Raw genomic sequence first — 14747 nt, forward strand, 5'->3', positions numbered from 1 at the left:
CAACATTAGTTGTGAGGATCACCTACGTTTGATAGAGTTTTCCTATAATAACAGTTATCGTTTTGCTATCCAGATGACACATTTTAAGGCACTCTATGGCAGAGTATGTATATCTCCTACCTTGAGGGGGTTGGAGAGCGTCAACTCTTAGGCCTATAGAGAATTCAGCAGAATGTTGAGCTACTACGGATTATTAGAGAGAGATGGTTGATTGTTCAGAGTCGACAGAAAAGTTATGCAGACTGTAAATGGAGGATGTTGGAGTTCGTGGTGTGTGACCAAGTATTTCTCCATGTTTCACCTATAAAAGGAATTAAAATATTTGGCTTAAAAGGAAAGTTGGCTCCCAACATTAGTAGACCTTTTTAGATTCTAGAGCAAATGGGTGTAGTTGCATATCAACTCACGTTACCCCCATCCATAGCAGAAGTACATAATCTCTTTCATGTTTTATGTTGCGAAAGTATGTTTTAGATCTGACACATGTCTTGGAGGATCTTCACAGTACTGTTTCAGCCTAATGTGACATACGAGAAATTTCCTGATTGTATTCTAGATCGTAAGAAATATCGATTACAGAATAAATGCATTCTTCGCACAAAGGTTGAATAATAATACCACCCCGATCAAGAAGCAACTTGAGAGCGTGAGGATGAAATGCACAGTAGATGCCTCATTTATTTTCATCAGGTATTTAATTTTGGGGATCAAATTTCTTTTAGTGGGGAAGTATATTAAATATTAATTTTTATAAATAAAAAAATAAAATAATTTTTTTTAGAATTTTGGATCAACAAAATAAATGTATTGAATTGTTAAAATCAGAATTTGGGATAAAATCCAATTGGTAGGTGCGGAGATTAGGATAATGTGGGTTTAAACTTGGTTGGTTTAAGTTTGATTTGATCAAATTATGACCGAATCAAATTTTAAAGGCCGGTTCAATTAGTTTAAAACGAATTTAGGAATTTTTGAGGAAACCTTCTTTTTCCTCTTTTTCTCTCCCCCGTGCTCAGGTTATGGCCACATCACCTCCTCCTTTCCAAGCCCACCATCCCATCCTTCTTATTCCCCTCTTCTTTTCTCCTTTTGCTCCCAACAGACAAACTGTAGCTCTCTCTCTTTTCTAGAAACCCAGCAAGCCCTGGTTCAAGCCACCAATAACAACTCTTCCTCTTCTCTTCACAGCAGCCGCAGCAGTGTTTCTCCTCTCCTTTCACCCCTCTTGTTTTCCAGCAAAAATTGCAAACAGTTTGTCTTCTTCCTCACTTCCAGTAGCAGCAGCAACAGATTTTCCTTCCTCCTCTCCAGCAATTCCTACCCTCAATAGCAATAGCTGCCGGAGCCCACCGAAGTTAGCCAGGAGGGGAAAAGTTCTATCTTCACTGTTCCAGCAACCTCTTTCCTTTTAATTTCCAGCAAGTCAGCAAGAATCTTTTTATTCCCATCAGTACCTTCGGTTTCTCAATTTCAACTAGGTTCTTATCCTTCCAGGCACTCGCTGTCGGAGTCACGGGTGAGAGCCACCAACCCTCCTTTTGCCGAACCAAGGAGGATTGTTAGGTTTTCGTTGTTTTCGAACCTTCTGAAATTCTCGTTCAAGGAGGTTGTTGTTCTATTAAGGGTAAGAATTGGTAAATAATTATTTATTGATATTGAGAAATAATTTATTAATTTGGACTAATAATGATTTGTTGTATTGGTTTGATTGACTCTAGCATCTTGTATCAACAAAACACCTTTGTTGTTTCGTTGAACGAAAGAAATTGTGAGGTATATATTTTATGTGTTTAAATAATAATAACTGATCATTATTTTAATTCATAATAAAATATGGTGATGATTTATGTGATAGTAGTAATTCTCAATATTAATAAACAACCAAAATAAAATTAGTAGATGACTATAGATATAGTTATATGTATTCATATATGTATAAGCTAAAGGACTTGAAGAACAATTTAAAGTCATAATATAAATTATGATATATTTTAGTTCCTTGTTCTCTTAAATAAGATTAAATTCATACAAATCTTTTTTAATATCACACTTAGCAATTTGTGCTTATTGTTTGTTTTTCTTAACCTCTAGTTTTGTAGGCAAACACACCTTTTTGATATTATAGTTGGTTTCAGCTTGTAAATAGAGTTGCTAAGAGATATTGAACTACTAATTTCTAATTTGGTTTTCGTTGTATTTTATTTATTTGTTTATCGGATGTTTTTATAGGTACAATTTTCTTGTACTTGTAGAAATAAAATATTTATATGAATATAGAACAACAACAACAACAAAGTTTTATTTCACTAGTTGGGGTTGGTTATATGAATCTCCTACTATATTATCATTTATATATAAATAAATTTATTTTGTTTTATTATTGCTATCCAGTCTTTTTTGGTCTTCCTCTTCCTCTTTTGATTTGCATATTTATCATAATTTCACATCGTCTAATGGAAGAATTATTGACCATCTAAGTACACATCTGTACCATTTTAAATGTGTTTTCGAAGTTTTTTCTCAATAGATGTAATTCCGACTCTCTCTAATATATGCATTTTTTATCATATTCATTCTTGTATGTCCGCATATCCACGTTACATCATCATCTTTGCAACTCTCACCTTCTATTCATGTGCTTGGATTGTAGCCCAATATTCAGCTCCATATAATATAGAAGGTCTAACTGCCATTTTGTTAAATTTTTCTTTAAATTTTAGAGCTTTTTATGATCACATAGAATACCTGACACTCTCCTCTGTTTCAACCATTCTGTTTGTATTTTATGTAAGACATTTCTCTTAATTCCTCCATTTTTTTTGCAAAAATGATCTTAAATATTTAAAACTCTCAACAATTGGTTCATTACGTCTAATATTGCTAAACTTAAATTTCATATATTCTATTTTTACTCTACTAAGCTTAAAAACTATAACTTCTAGTATTTCTCGTCAAAATTTGAGTTTAACATTTACTCCTTCACGTGTCTCATCTACCAAAACAATATTATCTGCAAACAACATGCATTTCGGTACCGTATCTTGGATGTGTTTAGTGAGTTTGCCCATTATTAATGTAAAAAGATAGGGATTTAGAACTGATCCTTGATGTAATTCTATGTTTATGGGAAACGCTTTAGTTAGTCTATCTAAATTCTTTACTTTTGTCATTACATTCTCATACATATCCTTAATTGTTTTAATATACGTTATGCTAACACCTCTTTTTTCTAAAATTTTCCATATAATTTTTTTTGGACTTTATCATAAATTTTTTCTAGATCGACGAATATCATATGTAAGTCTTGTTTTTGTTTTTGATACTTTTTAATTAGTTGCTTGAGAAGATGTATAACTTCTATTGTCGACCTTCCAGACATAAATTCAAATTGATTTTTGATCATCGTAGTTTCTTTAGTTTTTTTCTATTACTCTTTCTCAAAGTTTCATAGTATGACTTATTAGTTTAAGACTCCTATAGTTTGTACAATTTGGACGTCTTTTTTATTCTTATATAAGGGAACTAAAATACTTATCTTGATAATTTTTTAATTTTCAATATCAGATTGAATAATTTTGTAAGTCATTTAATATCTTATTTCCACACTTTCATATCTCTGTCGGAATATCCAACTACTTTTTCATTTTGCATTTCATTTAACATTTGTTTTACTTCTGAAATTTGAATTCTACGTGATTTGTTTAAATTACCTAAGTTAAGTTGGTCACTTAAATCTTTATTAAAAAGTTGATGAAAATACCTCTTCTATCTCTCTTTTATTTTTTCATCATTTACTAGTACCCTATTGCATACATCTTATTTGGATAAGATATCTTATTTTCCTCTCTCTCGCTTTAGCTATTTTGTAAATGTCACTTTCTTCTTTTGTATCTAATTTTCTATATAAATATTCTAAAGTTGCATTCTTGCCTTCATCGATTGTTTTCTTGACGTCTTTCTTGGCTACTATATACTTTTTTTAAAGTTTTTCTCGTTCTTACAAGTATCTAATACATTATAAGTTGTTCGTTTTTCATTTACTTTCTTCTCTACTTTCTCATACCACCACAAAGATTCTTTACTTGGTGATGCACATCCTATTTGACTCATCGAGTATATTCTTGGTTATTATTTTCAATTTTATGTTATTTTATCCAATATCGTATTCGAGTAACCGTATATTTCTCCTAATACTTGTATTCTTGTCCTCTCCTTAAATATATTTTATTTATTATCATTTAATTTCCACCATTTAAATTTAGAAGTCGTGCACATTTTTCTTGTATTGATACTATGCTTGAGACACAAATCTAACACTACTAACCTATCTTGTGTAGTTAAGTTTTTTCAGAGATGACTTTACAATCTTTTAAAATTTTCTATCTTTCTTTTTAATCATAAGAAAGTCAATTTGTGATTTATTATTTCCACTTTGAACGTGATCAAGTATTTTTCTTTTTCTTGAAAAACATATTAGTTAGTACAAGGTCATATTCTTTTGTAAAATTCAATATAGTTTTCCTTTCTTCATTTCTTGTTCCAAACTCAACCTCGTGTACCCTATCATATTTATTTTTCACTCCTACATGCCCATTTAGATCTCCTCGTATTAACGGGATGTTTTGTAATACCTCATCTAAATTGTATCAAAATCTAGATTTGGTGACTTTATGTAATCCTATTTGAAATGCATATATATTAATTTTATTAATAATTTTTTTTATCACTGCTATCTTGAGAGTTATAATTCTATTTCCTTTCTAATTACTCTTACTACTTCATCCTTTAGCGAACTATGTACAACAATATCTATTCCATTTTTTGTTTTATTTCTTTCTATATATCATAACTTAAAATTCAAATTCTCTATCATTTTTGTCTTCTCTTTTATCCATTTTGTCTCTTGTATATATAAAATATTAATTATTTTTTTAATTATCGTATCTACTACCTTCATTTTTTTTACCAGTAAGTGTTTTTAGATTTTATGTTCCAAATCTTAGACAATTAATTTTTCTATAATATTTGATTTTATCTAATTTATGGTGTAAAAACTCTTGTATATTTAACGTTGCATCCAAGTTCTCATGATGTAGTAGTCTTTGTGAAGACGTTACAATTAGACCTTGTAATGCATTCCTTCTTGGGAATAATTTAGTATTAACACAATAGTTTGATGGATTCATTCATTGAACATTTGCTTGAAAATCAATGCTGGTTGGCAACCAATGCGCAACACTCATCCTTTTTCATCCAGGTTTGGGATCGACATTGGTGGGTTTTTATATGAATATAGAAAATTTATTAAATTTCCTAGTTATCCTATTCATATGGCTTTTGCTTCTTCTTTATTATAGCGTCATCAAATGAGGTACCTTCTGATGAGTAGAAATTACACTCTAGAGTGTGGCAGTTTGCATTTACTATTTAAGCTAAGCAAGATATATTTTGAAAAAGTGTAAACAGTATCAAGTTGAGCTTGTTATGTTCATAAACAAAGCTCAAGGACAAACTTGTCAAGGCTTTTTTGTTTCTCGTTAGTGTTTTATTCAAATATACTAAGAACAATATATGCTTATGGTTTCTAAAAAGATATAATGACAAGAGGGTGCTCTGCTATCTTAATATCATTGTGTATATGTTTGAATATATACCTGCCTATGAAATAGGATGTTCTCCCACCCATGGATTGAAATCTTGAGCTGTATTGCGTGATACTGATGAAAAATTTCGTTCTACCGTCAGACCGGCACGACACTGGCATAGGGTTCCGGCCTGGAGATGCCTCCGGAGGTGTCGCCCGAGCTCAACGACTCCACCGGAGGCGCCGTTGGAGCTTGGTGATGCCACCGGAGGCGCCGCTGGAGCCCGATGACGCCACTGGAGGCGCTACTCAAGGCCGGCGACGCCATCGGAGGCGTCGCGCGGGCCCGGAGACGCCTTCGCACGGGTCGCACGCACCCCCGGTCGTGCGCGTAGCTAGCCACGATTTTTGTTTTGGTTTTTTTAACTTAGGGTTTAATGAGATTTTAATAATCAATTCCTAGCTATAGTTGGGGATAATTTAAATATGATATAGGATAAGATGACATTAAAGTTGAAAATGATAGCCAAGAGTGTATTCGGTGAGCAAAAAGATGTGCACCATCAAGTAAAGAATCTTAGTGGTGGAATGAGAAAGTACATGAGAAAGTGAAGGAAAAAAGAACCACCTATAAGTTATTATACGCTTGTAAGAACGAAGAAAATTTTTAAAAAGTATGCAATAGCTAAGAGGCAAGAAGGCGGTGAGTGAAGCCAAAAATGAAACTTTTGAATGTTTGTATCAATAACTGGATACAAAACAAAGTAGAAAGGGGCATCTATAAAATATCTAAAGCGAGAGAGACGAAGACAAGAAATCTTATCTAAATAAGATATATTAAAGATGAATGCAATAAGATATTAGCGAGTGATGAGGAAATAAAAGAGTGATGCATAGTTATTTAAGGCGTGAGATGTTTAAAAACGCATAGGTACTATGTGGCCTGAAGCACACGACGTAAGGTGAGACGCACGCCTTACCAAAGTAAGGCGCTCTGAGTATAAATTTTTGCAATTCAACCATACATAGGGAATATTTGTCAAAATATTTCACTAACAAAATTATAGTCCATAAAATATTAAATAATAATATAAATATAAAATTCACTAATAAATAAATATGTTATGCACATAATTCAAATAAAAATTTTTTAAATATCTAAATCATCAAAATCTTCATCATCTTCCTCAATCATATCATTATCATCATCACCAAATGCTTCAAATTTATATAGCTAAATCTTTATTGGTTTCCAATATTGTAAATCGCGGTAGGTGGTGCTTAGGCGGTTGATTTATTTTACTATTTTATATATATGATAATTTTATTGGACTTAAATAATAGGATAATTTTATTAGACTTAAATATGTTAACTAAAAATAAAAAATTTAATCTAAATATTTTTTTAAACATTATTTAATTTTAAATATATATATATATATATTATATTAATAGGATAATTTTATTAGGTTTTAATTAAGCTTATTTAAATTATCTCAATCATAGCTAGGAGTTGATTAAAATTATTAATTGATTAAACCTTAAGGTAAAAAAGAAAAACCTAATGCATCGCAAGATTGGATGTGTCGTCGGACTTAGGCGACGCGTCGCAAGATCGAATGTGTCCTCGGACTTGGGCGACACTTCCGGACATGTTGTCGGACTCGGACGATGCGTCCGGATGTGCTGCATGAACCGAGCGACGCATCTAGGCCTGTTGCCGGGCTTAGGTGATGCATCTGAGCTCATGTGAGGGGTCTAGACTTGTCGTCGAGACCAGGTGACGCGTCCGTACTCATCGCGGTGCTCTATCTGACGAGATTTCCAACCTACTGATAATTAATAGCTGATGGCGGCAGCAATGACGATGACGTGTGTCATTAGCTTATGTTGACTTTTGACCGTCTAAAATACCGTTTGTGACAAAAGTGGTGTGGTTGATGTTCGCCTCCCGCTTGGGCGACCGCTTCAGCTGCCATTTAGAACACTGTTAGTTTTCTTAAGACTAATTTCTTCTGCTCTCACAAGGCGCATGCTTAAGGCGTATACGAGCAAGAGGCTCGCTTGGCTGCGCCTGGTGCCTAGGCGCATCCAGGCGAGTGCCTTGCCCCTAGACGAGCGCCTTTAATAACTATGGAGTGATGAAAGAGGTATTTTCATCAACTTTTTAATGAAGGTTTAGGTGATCAACTTAATTTATGTAATTTAAGTAGGTCACAGGAGTATAAAATTTTAAATTTTTATCGTAGAATTCTAACTTTAAAAGTACAATAAACTTTAAATGAGATGCAAAATGGAAAAATAATTGGAGCAGATGATATTCTGATAGAGGTATGGAAGTATTTAGGGAAGTAAGGTATTGAATGACTTACAAAGTTATTTAAATTGACATTGAAAACGCTAGTCCCTAGTCCTTAATCCCCTATAGAGATAAACTTATGTGAATTATAGGGGTATTAAGTTAATGAGTTATACCATGAAACTTTGATGAAGAGTAATTTGAAAAAAAAAGACTAAGGAAGGAGATCACAATGATCGAAGATCAATTTAGATTCATGTTTGAAAGGTCGACAATAGAAGTTATACATTTTTTCAGACAATTAATTGAAAAGTATCATGAACAAAAGCAAAGACTAACACATGGTATTTGTTGATCTAGAAAAAAGTTATGATAGAGTCGAGAAAAATTATGTGAAAAATTCTATAAAAGAAAGACGTTAGCATAACGTAAATTGAAATAATTAAGGATATATATGGGGATATAATGACAAAAGTGAAGACTCTAGACGAATTAATCAAAACGTTCCCTATAAGATAGGGTTGCATCAAAGATCAACTTTAAATCTTTATCTTTTATACAAATAATGGATGAGCTCATTAGACACATCCAAGACACCACCATGGTGCATATGGTTTGTAGATATTGTTTTGGTAGATGAGATATGTGAAGGAGTAAATTTTAAATTCTAATTTTAGCAAAAAATTGGAAGTAAAAGATTTTAAGTTTAATAGAGTAAAGATAGAATATATGAAGTTTAAGTTTAGCAATATTAGACGTAATAAGACAACTATTAAGATAGAAGATGACGAATTATCTGTAATTGAAAGCTTTAAATATTTAGCATTATTTTTGTAAAAGGATAGAGGTGTTTTACATTGAATACTAATAATATAGTTGAAATAAAGGACATCAGGTGTTCTTTGTGATTGTAAAGTATTTCTAAAACTTAAAGGAGTGTGTGGACATACGAGGATGGACATGGAGTTATGAACTAAAACAATTAGATCTCCTATGCTATATGAAGCTGAACATTGGGCTATGAAGCTAGTGCATGAGCAGAAGATGAGTTATAGAGATGAAGATGTTAAGGTGAATGTGTGGACATACGAGGATGAACGAGATAAGAAATACAAACATTAGAAAAAACATGATAATGCACCTATTGAGGGAAAGCTCTGAGAGATGCATTTAAGAAGATATAAACATGTACTTAAACGATTAATAAATTTCTCAGTTAGACGATGTGAGACCATGACAAATACATACGGTCATCAAGGAAGAGGGAGACTAAAGATGACTTACTTAGCAATGAAAAATAAGATAAAATTTATTTAAATATAGATGATGATATAGTAGGAGATCGAGCTCAATGACGTAAAAGGATCCATATAGCTGACTCCAATTAGTGGGATAAAAATTTGATTGTTGTTGTTATAGTAGTATTTTTTATTGGTTGCATGTATCTTTCATTCACTAGATACACACCAAATGCTACTTTGCTTCTGAAGATGTGCAACACCTCTGCGTGGATCTGCAGAGCATAAAGCATTAGAATATGATGTCTAGGAAGGAGATTGTAAATTTTATTCTAAGAAAATATTAGTACAGAAGATTTCTATAAACAAAAGACAAAATGGGTGGTATCACAGTATTATTTTCCTAAAACATGATCTAGCCAAGTATAGAGAGAAAATATATAGCTGGAATATGTTAATGATTGGACTGGAATATGCCATGCATGGAATTCACAGATGTTATTATGATAACATTATGGTGCTATACATTTAGTCCAAGGTTATTTTTACATATTTATTCTTAAACAATAAATTTTGCATTGTAGAGCCACAAGGACTTCTCAGCTGATCGCATCAATGCATTTGTTTGTGACCTCACAATACATAATCTCAGTGAGATAATAGCACCTTCTTCAGTTGACATTGTAACCATGGTAAGTGGATATTGGCTCTAAAGGCTTGTGTATAATAATTCTTTAGAGATGCTACACTCTTTCTTTTGTTGTTAATATTCAAATTTGTTTATCTTTTCTTAAGATTTCTGATTTAGGATTCCTCTGGCAGCCGAACTTCTGACACCTTAAATAGATTTTTGTGCTTTCTGCAGTTTCTCCAGAAAAGATGCCTTTGGTTTTAGATAATCTCAGGAGGGTTCTTAAAGTAAGTTTTTTTTTTCTGAGTTGTTCATGTTGAAAGAACAAAGATTGTCCCATCACAGTCCTTGGGCACCTCTAACTTCCTGTATCACTTATTTGCAGCCAAATGGTCTTGTACTCTTCCGTGATTATGCAACTGGTGATCTTGCACAGGTCAGTCAATGTTACTACTTAACTATAATTTGTACATTCATTTTTTAAAAGGAAATTTGTTGTGAATTAAACTATTTAGCATTTATAAGCACTTTTTCACATTAAAGAAATTATGAAAACATATTTGAGAAAAGTATTTAGGTCAATCTAGATAGCTGAGGATGGAACCCATCACATTATTGCTCGACATAAAAACTGACATGAAAATATTTTCCAAGATATTTTAAAGATCTAGTGTTTAAAAAATTACAAAATATATTCTTAAGTATGGCAAACCATATCCAGTTAGAAATTTACACAACCCTTCTTCTATTGATTCATAAATGGAATTAGGTTTAGGAAAGGCAGATTGTTACTGTTTACTTTAATAGAGAAAACCTATTATAAAGCCATAAAGATTAAATACCACGTTGAGCATAGGAAAGTCTTTCATATAGCTTCAATGACTAAATGCTACCATGAGGATGAAATTTGACAAACAAAAAGCATGCAAACACAAGTGGTACAACAAAGAAAATATTCAAAAGTTGAACCAACTTCAAGACAACCGGCAACATCTCTACCCCACTTAAAATCAAGGAACCCTTGACTAAATTTTGTCTAACTTAACTCCACCAAGTTTTATGACGGCTTAGTTTCTTTAAGAAGCTTCTCCTCTAACCTAAAGGCAACCAAGATCAGTTTCTCCCCTAGTGATCCTTTTGAGGATCACTAGATTTGAACTTAAAAGAATTTCTTTACGACTTACCCTATGAACATGATCTTTGTGAGCAAGCTCGATAGTCACAAGCTTGAAAACTAATGAATTTGACTTGTTAACCTTCATAAAACTCATGAATAATTCATGAATATTTTTTGTTGTTAACTTGTATAAAGATAGATTATGTTCTTATTTTTAATTTTATATTCACATACATAAAAAAATATAATGCAAATCTTGTAAATTTTATAATTTCATATTATTTATAATATGTTAAAATTGTGAGATTAGCATATTTTTAACTAAATACAGTAATATCTCTTGTTGAGCTTTCTAAAAAGCTCAAGCTCGATTATTGACTCAAACTTAAAATTTTTAATAAACAAGTTTAAACTAGTTCTACAGGACAAATAAGCAAACTTAAATGCTCATTTTGGCTTGGCTTATTTACAATCTTACCTTGTAAGGGCCTCGATAAGAATGTCTTAGGCTCTTGATTATAACTCGTTCACACTACCCTGACATACTGGAAGAGTAAATTGAACAAAATAAGCATAATGAAATTAGAATGTAAAACAACCATTAAACAATTAATCGACTTGATCCTTTCATTGATTGATATCCTTTTGTAATCTATATAAGATTATTATAGAGCATATGATAATATAATAAATTATCCTTTTGCATTCATCAAACTCAATTTGTTTTGTAGAAAAGGACCTTGTCCACTTTATTGAGTTATATTGTACTAAAATTTAATTTTAATGCTTGGTTATTTGACTTGTCAACTTATTTAAATAATAGTTTGATTTCCAAACTATCTCATCAGGGACATTTGAGCCTACGTTTTCTGATGTTGACTATTCTTTCATTCTTGATGCCTATGCTCTCATCACTCATACTTGAATTTTAGACACTAGGATAACAATGGATCTGCAAAGAGAGTTCTTGCAAATCATAATGTTTCTTTTCTTATTGTAAGGTACGACCAAAACTTAGTTGCTCAAGAATCAAGAAATCAATGAAAATACAATTATTCCTTACTCATTGAAAGGGATGATCAAACAGAAGGGGGATGCTTTAAAAACCTTTCTTGAAGGTTAAAACTAATGCTTTTACCACAATTTCTTTCCCATTGAAAAAAATGTTCAAGAACGACACAATTCAACTCAAAAAAATTTAAATTGGAAGTTTTATGGATTTTAAAAGTTGGGGTTTTATTTTGGTTATCATAGAAATATGTGATTTTAATTATTATTTTGGAGAATAAGTTATTTATAGAATAGGTCCATGTTTGGTTAAATTATTTTAGAAATCAATTAATTTTTACTGTGATTTTGAGGATTATTATTCATGACGATTGGAGCCTCTAAGAGAGATCCCTATCCCTCTTGTTTTCTCATCTTCCAGTTACAGAATTTGTTTAATTCTCTTTGTGAATTTTGATTCGTCATGCGAGAATGTTTATCTCAGTGCTGCATCACATGATTGAATGATGCAACAGTCTGCTGTTTCTTCATCAGGGAATGACTGGAGAAGCTTTTCTTTTTTGAGTTTTTACGTTTTGTAATCAATATTATCGTACAGGAAAGGCTGATTTCCAAGGAGCAGGAGATCAGCGAGAACTTTTTTGTCAGGGGTGATGGAACAGTGAGTTATACAGTTCAATTTTTACATCTACTTGATAGTCTCGATTTCTTTTTTTTTTTACTAACACTATTTACAACAGCGTGCTTATTATTTTACCAACAAGTTCCTGGTAAGCCTGTTCCGACAGAGTGGGTTCAATGTGGTCAATGTTCGCATCTGCAATAAGCAAGTGATGAACCGTTCACAGGAAGTAGTAATGAACAGGTAGGGATTAGAGTCTATTTTGCTATGCATCAAGAAGGAATCTTTCTGTGGTTATTGTATTCAAGTTCTTTTGTGCATTAAATTGTGATAATGTTTGTTCTTAAAGCTATATGCCTCAGCACAAGTGGCAGATTTTTATTGAAATTGGATGGTCTTAATGGTTATTTGTCTAATGGGTTTCATGAGATGTCACATTCAGAATACTTGTTCAATAGTGATTTTCTGTAGAAATCTTGTTCAAGTGTTGCAATGATAGAAACAAATATTTTGTACCATTGTACTGTTTTCTAGTTTAAATTCATTAATCTTTGGCAGCATGGCCTATTAGTTAGACGAGGAATTAACCATTAACTCCATTTATCTTTATCTTTTGATCATGAGCAACTTTTCATTTTTATTTCCTATCTCCCTCTGTTTTGGAGTAACTATTAGTTTGGCATTATTTTGGCAGATTATATAATCGTCTGCCGATTTATTTTTCTACAAATTTCAATCACATCTGTTTAAAAGTTTTTTCCTAGTGGGTTTCTTTAGTTTCATATTAATTCAATGTTTTTACTTCTTGGAAGACTAGTCCCATTTAGAATAATACTGTTACTGCTTATCTTCAGTCTGTTTTAATTGCACAACTTTGTGATCCTTGTACCAGGAGATGGATTCAAGCTGTCTTCTCCAATAAATCTACTGAACAAAACAATGAACCCATCATTCATAATTATTCTAACAATTATGGCGATGCTGAGGTTGACATATCTGGCAGTGTCGCTGATCTATTTTGTTTGTCATCATCCGCTGATGAGGTAATTCTCAACACTCTGGTGGACTTGGAAACTCGTGAAACCTAATTTCATGAGCCAATAAAATCTTTTTACAAATAACTGCATACCTTTTAGCACTTGGTGAAACTATTTTAATGCAAGAAACAGGTTATCAAGATTGACGTTAAAGGCTGCAGCTTCAGGATAAAAGCACTGACGAAAGAATACCAACATACTTGCAAATCTACGGGGCTTATGTTGTGGGAATCAGCTCGTCTAATGTGCAACATAATTGCAGAAAACCCTTCAATTATTGTAGGAAAGAGGGTGCTGGAAGTGGGTTGTGGATCTGCGGGTATCTGCTCAATGATTGCTGCTCAGCATGCAGAAGTGGTAGTTTCTACCGATGGAGATACAGAAGCTCTTAGTCTCCTAAGAGAAAACATTTCCACAAACTTGCCAAAGAATTTGCTTGATAAAATTGTTATTAATAGATTGATCTGGGGAAACATGGAGGATGTTCAAGCCATCAAGGATCTTGGTTGCTATGGCAGAGGTTTCGATATAATAATAGGAACTGATGTAACTTACAGTTATGGTGCTATTTCACCTCTGTTCAAGACTGCCAGAGAGCTGATATGTAGCCAGGAAAATGATAATCACAAACCAGCCCTTGTCCTATGCCACATTGAGAGAAGAATCGATGAAAACTCAATAGTTTCTACTGCATCAACCTTTGGTTTTAAGCTTGTTGATAGGTGGGTGAATGGCATTCATTCAAGTGAGGGTATCATAAGATCTTGGTTCTTGGAAGGTGCTAATTACATGAGCTTTTTCAGAAACACGCCATTGACCATCTTGTATTTTCATTATTGAGAGACAATTTTGCCTGCTTTACGAATCATTCATTAAATGGTGAGTTTTTAGGATACAAGTCATTTCATTCTCATTGATATTGATTTTTTTTTTTTTGTTTAGATCTGTAATCTATTTTTACAATAGCAGGCTCTCTAATTGTGGTGATGATAGTACAAGTTGAGATGAGACAACATGAAGAATAGTCCGTTTGGTTTTAATGAAAAATTGACTGAAGAGAAAGATTCAAGCCCATGATTTTATGAGGTAGATCAGGTTCATATTGTTATTTTGTCATCATTTATTTCTTTATTCTCAATGTTATGATGGAAATGACTAAATTTGATTGGTATATTTTCCCCTGATAAAGTCTTCTAATGATTTGAATTGGA

The 14747-nt window shown here is 32.5% G+C and overlaps 1 protein-coding gene across 1 annotated transcript in view; it reads left to right on the top strand.

Moving 5' to 3' along the window:
- LOC141833566 (uncharacterized) overlaps window positions 1-14747 on the top strand; it is a 28678-nt gene extending 13931 nt beyond the window's left edge. The window contains exons 6-13 of the mRNA XM_074721041.1: window positions 9706-9813; window positions 9968-10039; window positions 10138-10188; window positions 12476-12538; window positions 12618-12742; window positions 13392-13542; window positions 13669-14415; window positions 14506-14747. Coding sequence (XP_074577142.1) covers window positions 9706-9813; window positions 9968-10039; window positions 10138-10188; window positions 12476-12538; window positions 12618-12742; window positions 13392-13542; window positions 13669-14376 — 1278 coding nt within the window. The 3' untranslated portion in view covers window positions 14377-14415; window positions 14506-14747. The remainder of the gene's footprint in view (window positions 1-9705; window positions 9814-9967; window positions 10040-10137; window positions 10189-12475; window positions 12539-12617; window positions 12743-13391; window positions 13543-13668; window positions 14416-14505) is intronic.

This window comes from Curcuma longa, chromosome 8 (assembly GCF_044706935.1).
Source record: "Curcuma longa cultivar G26 ecotype Majalengka, Jawa Barat chromosome 8, ITB_CL_G26_1.1, whole genome shotgun sequence".
In the NCBI taxonomy this organism is placed as follows: Eukaryota; Viridiplantae; Streptophyta; class Magnoliopsida; order Zingiberales; family Zingiberaceae; genus Curcuma; species Curcuma longa.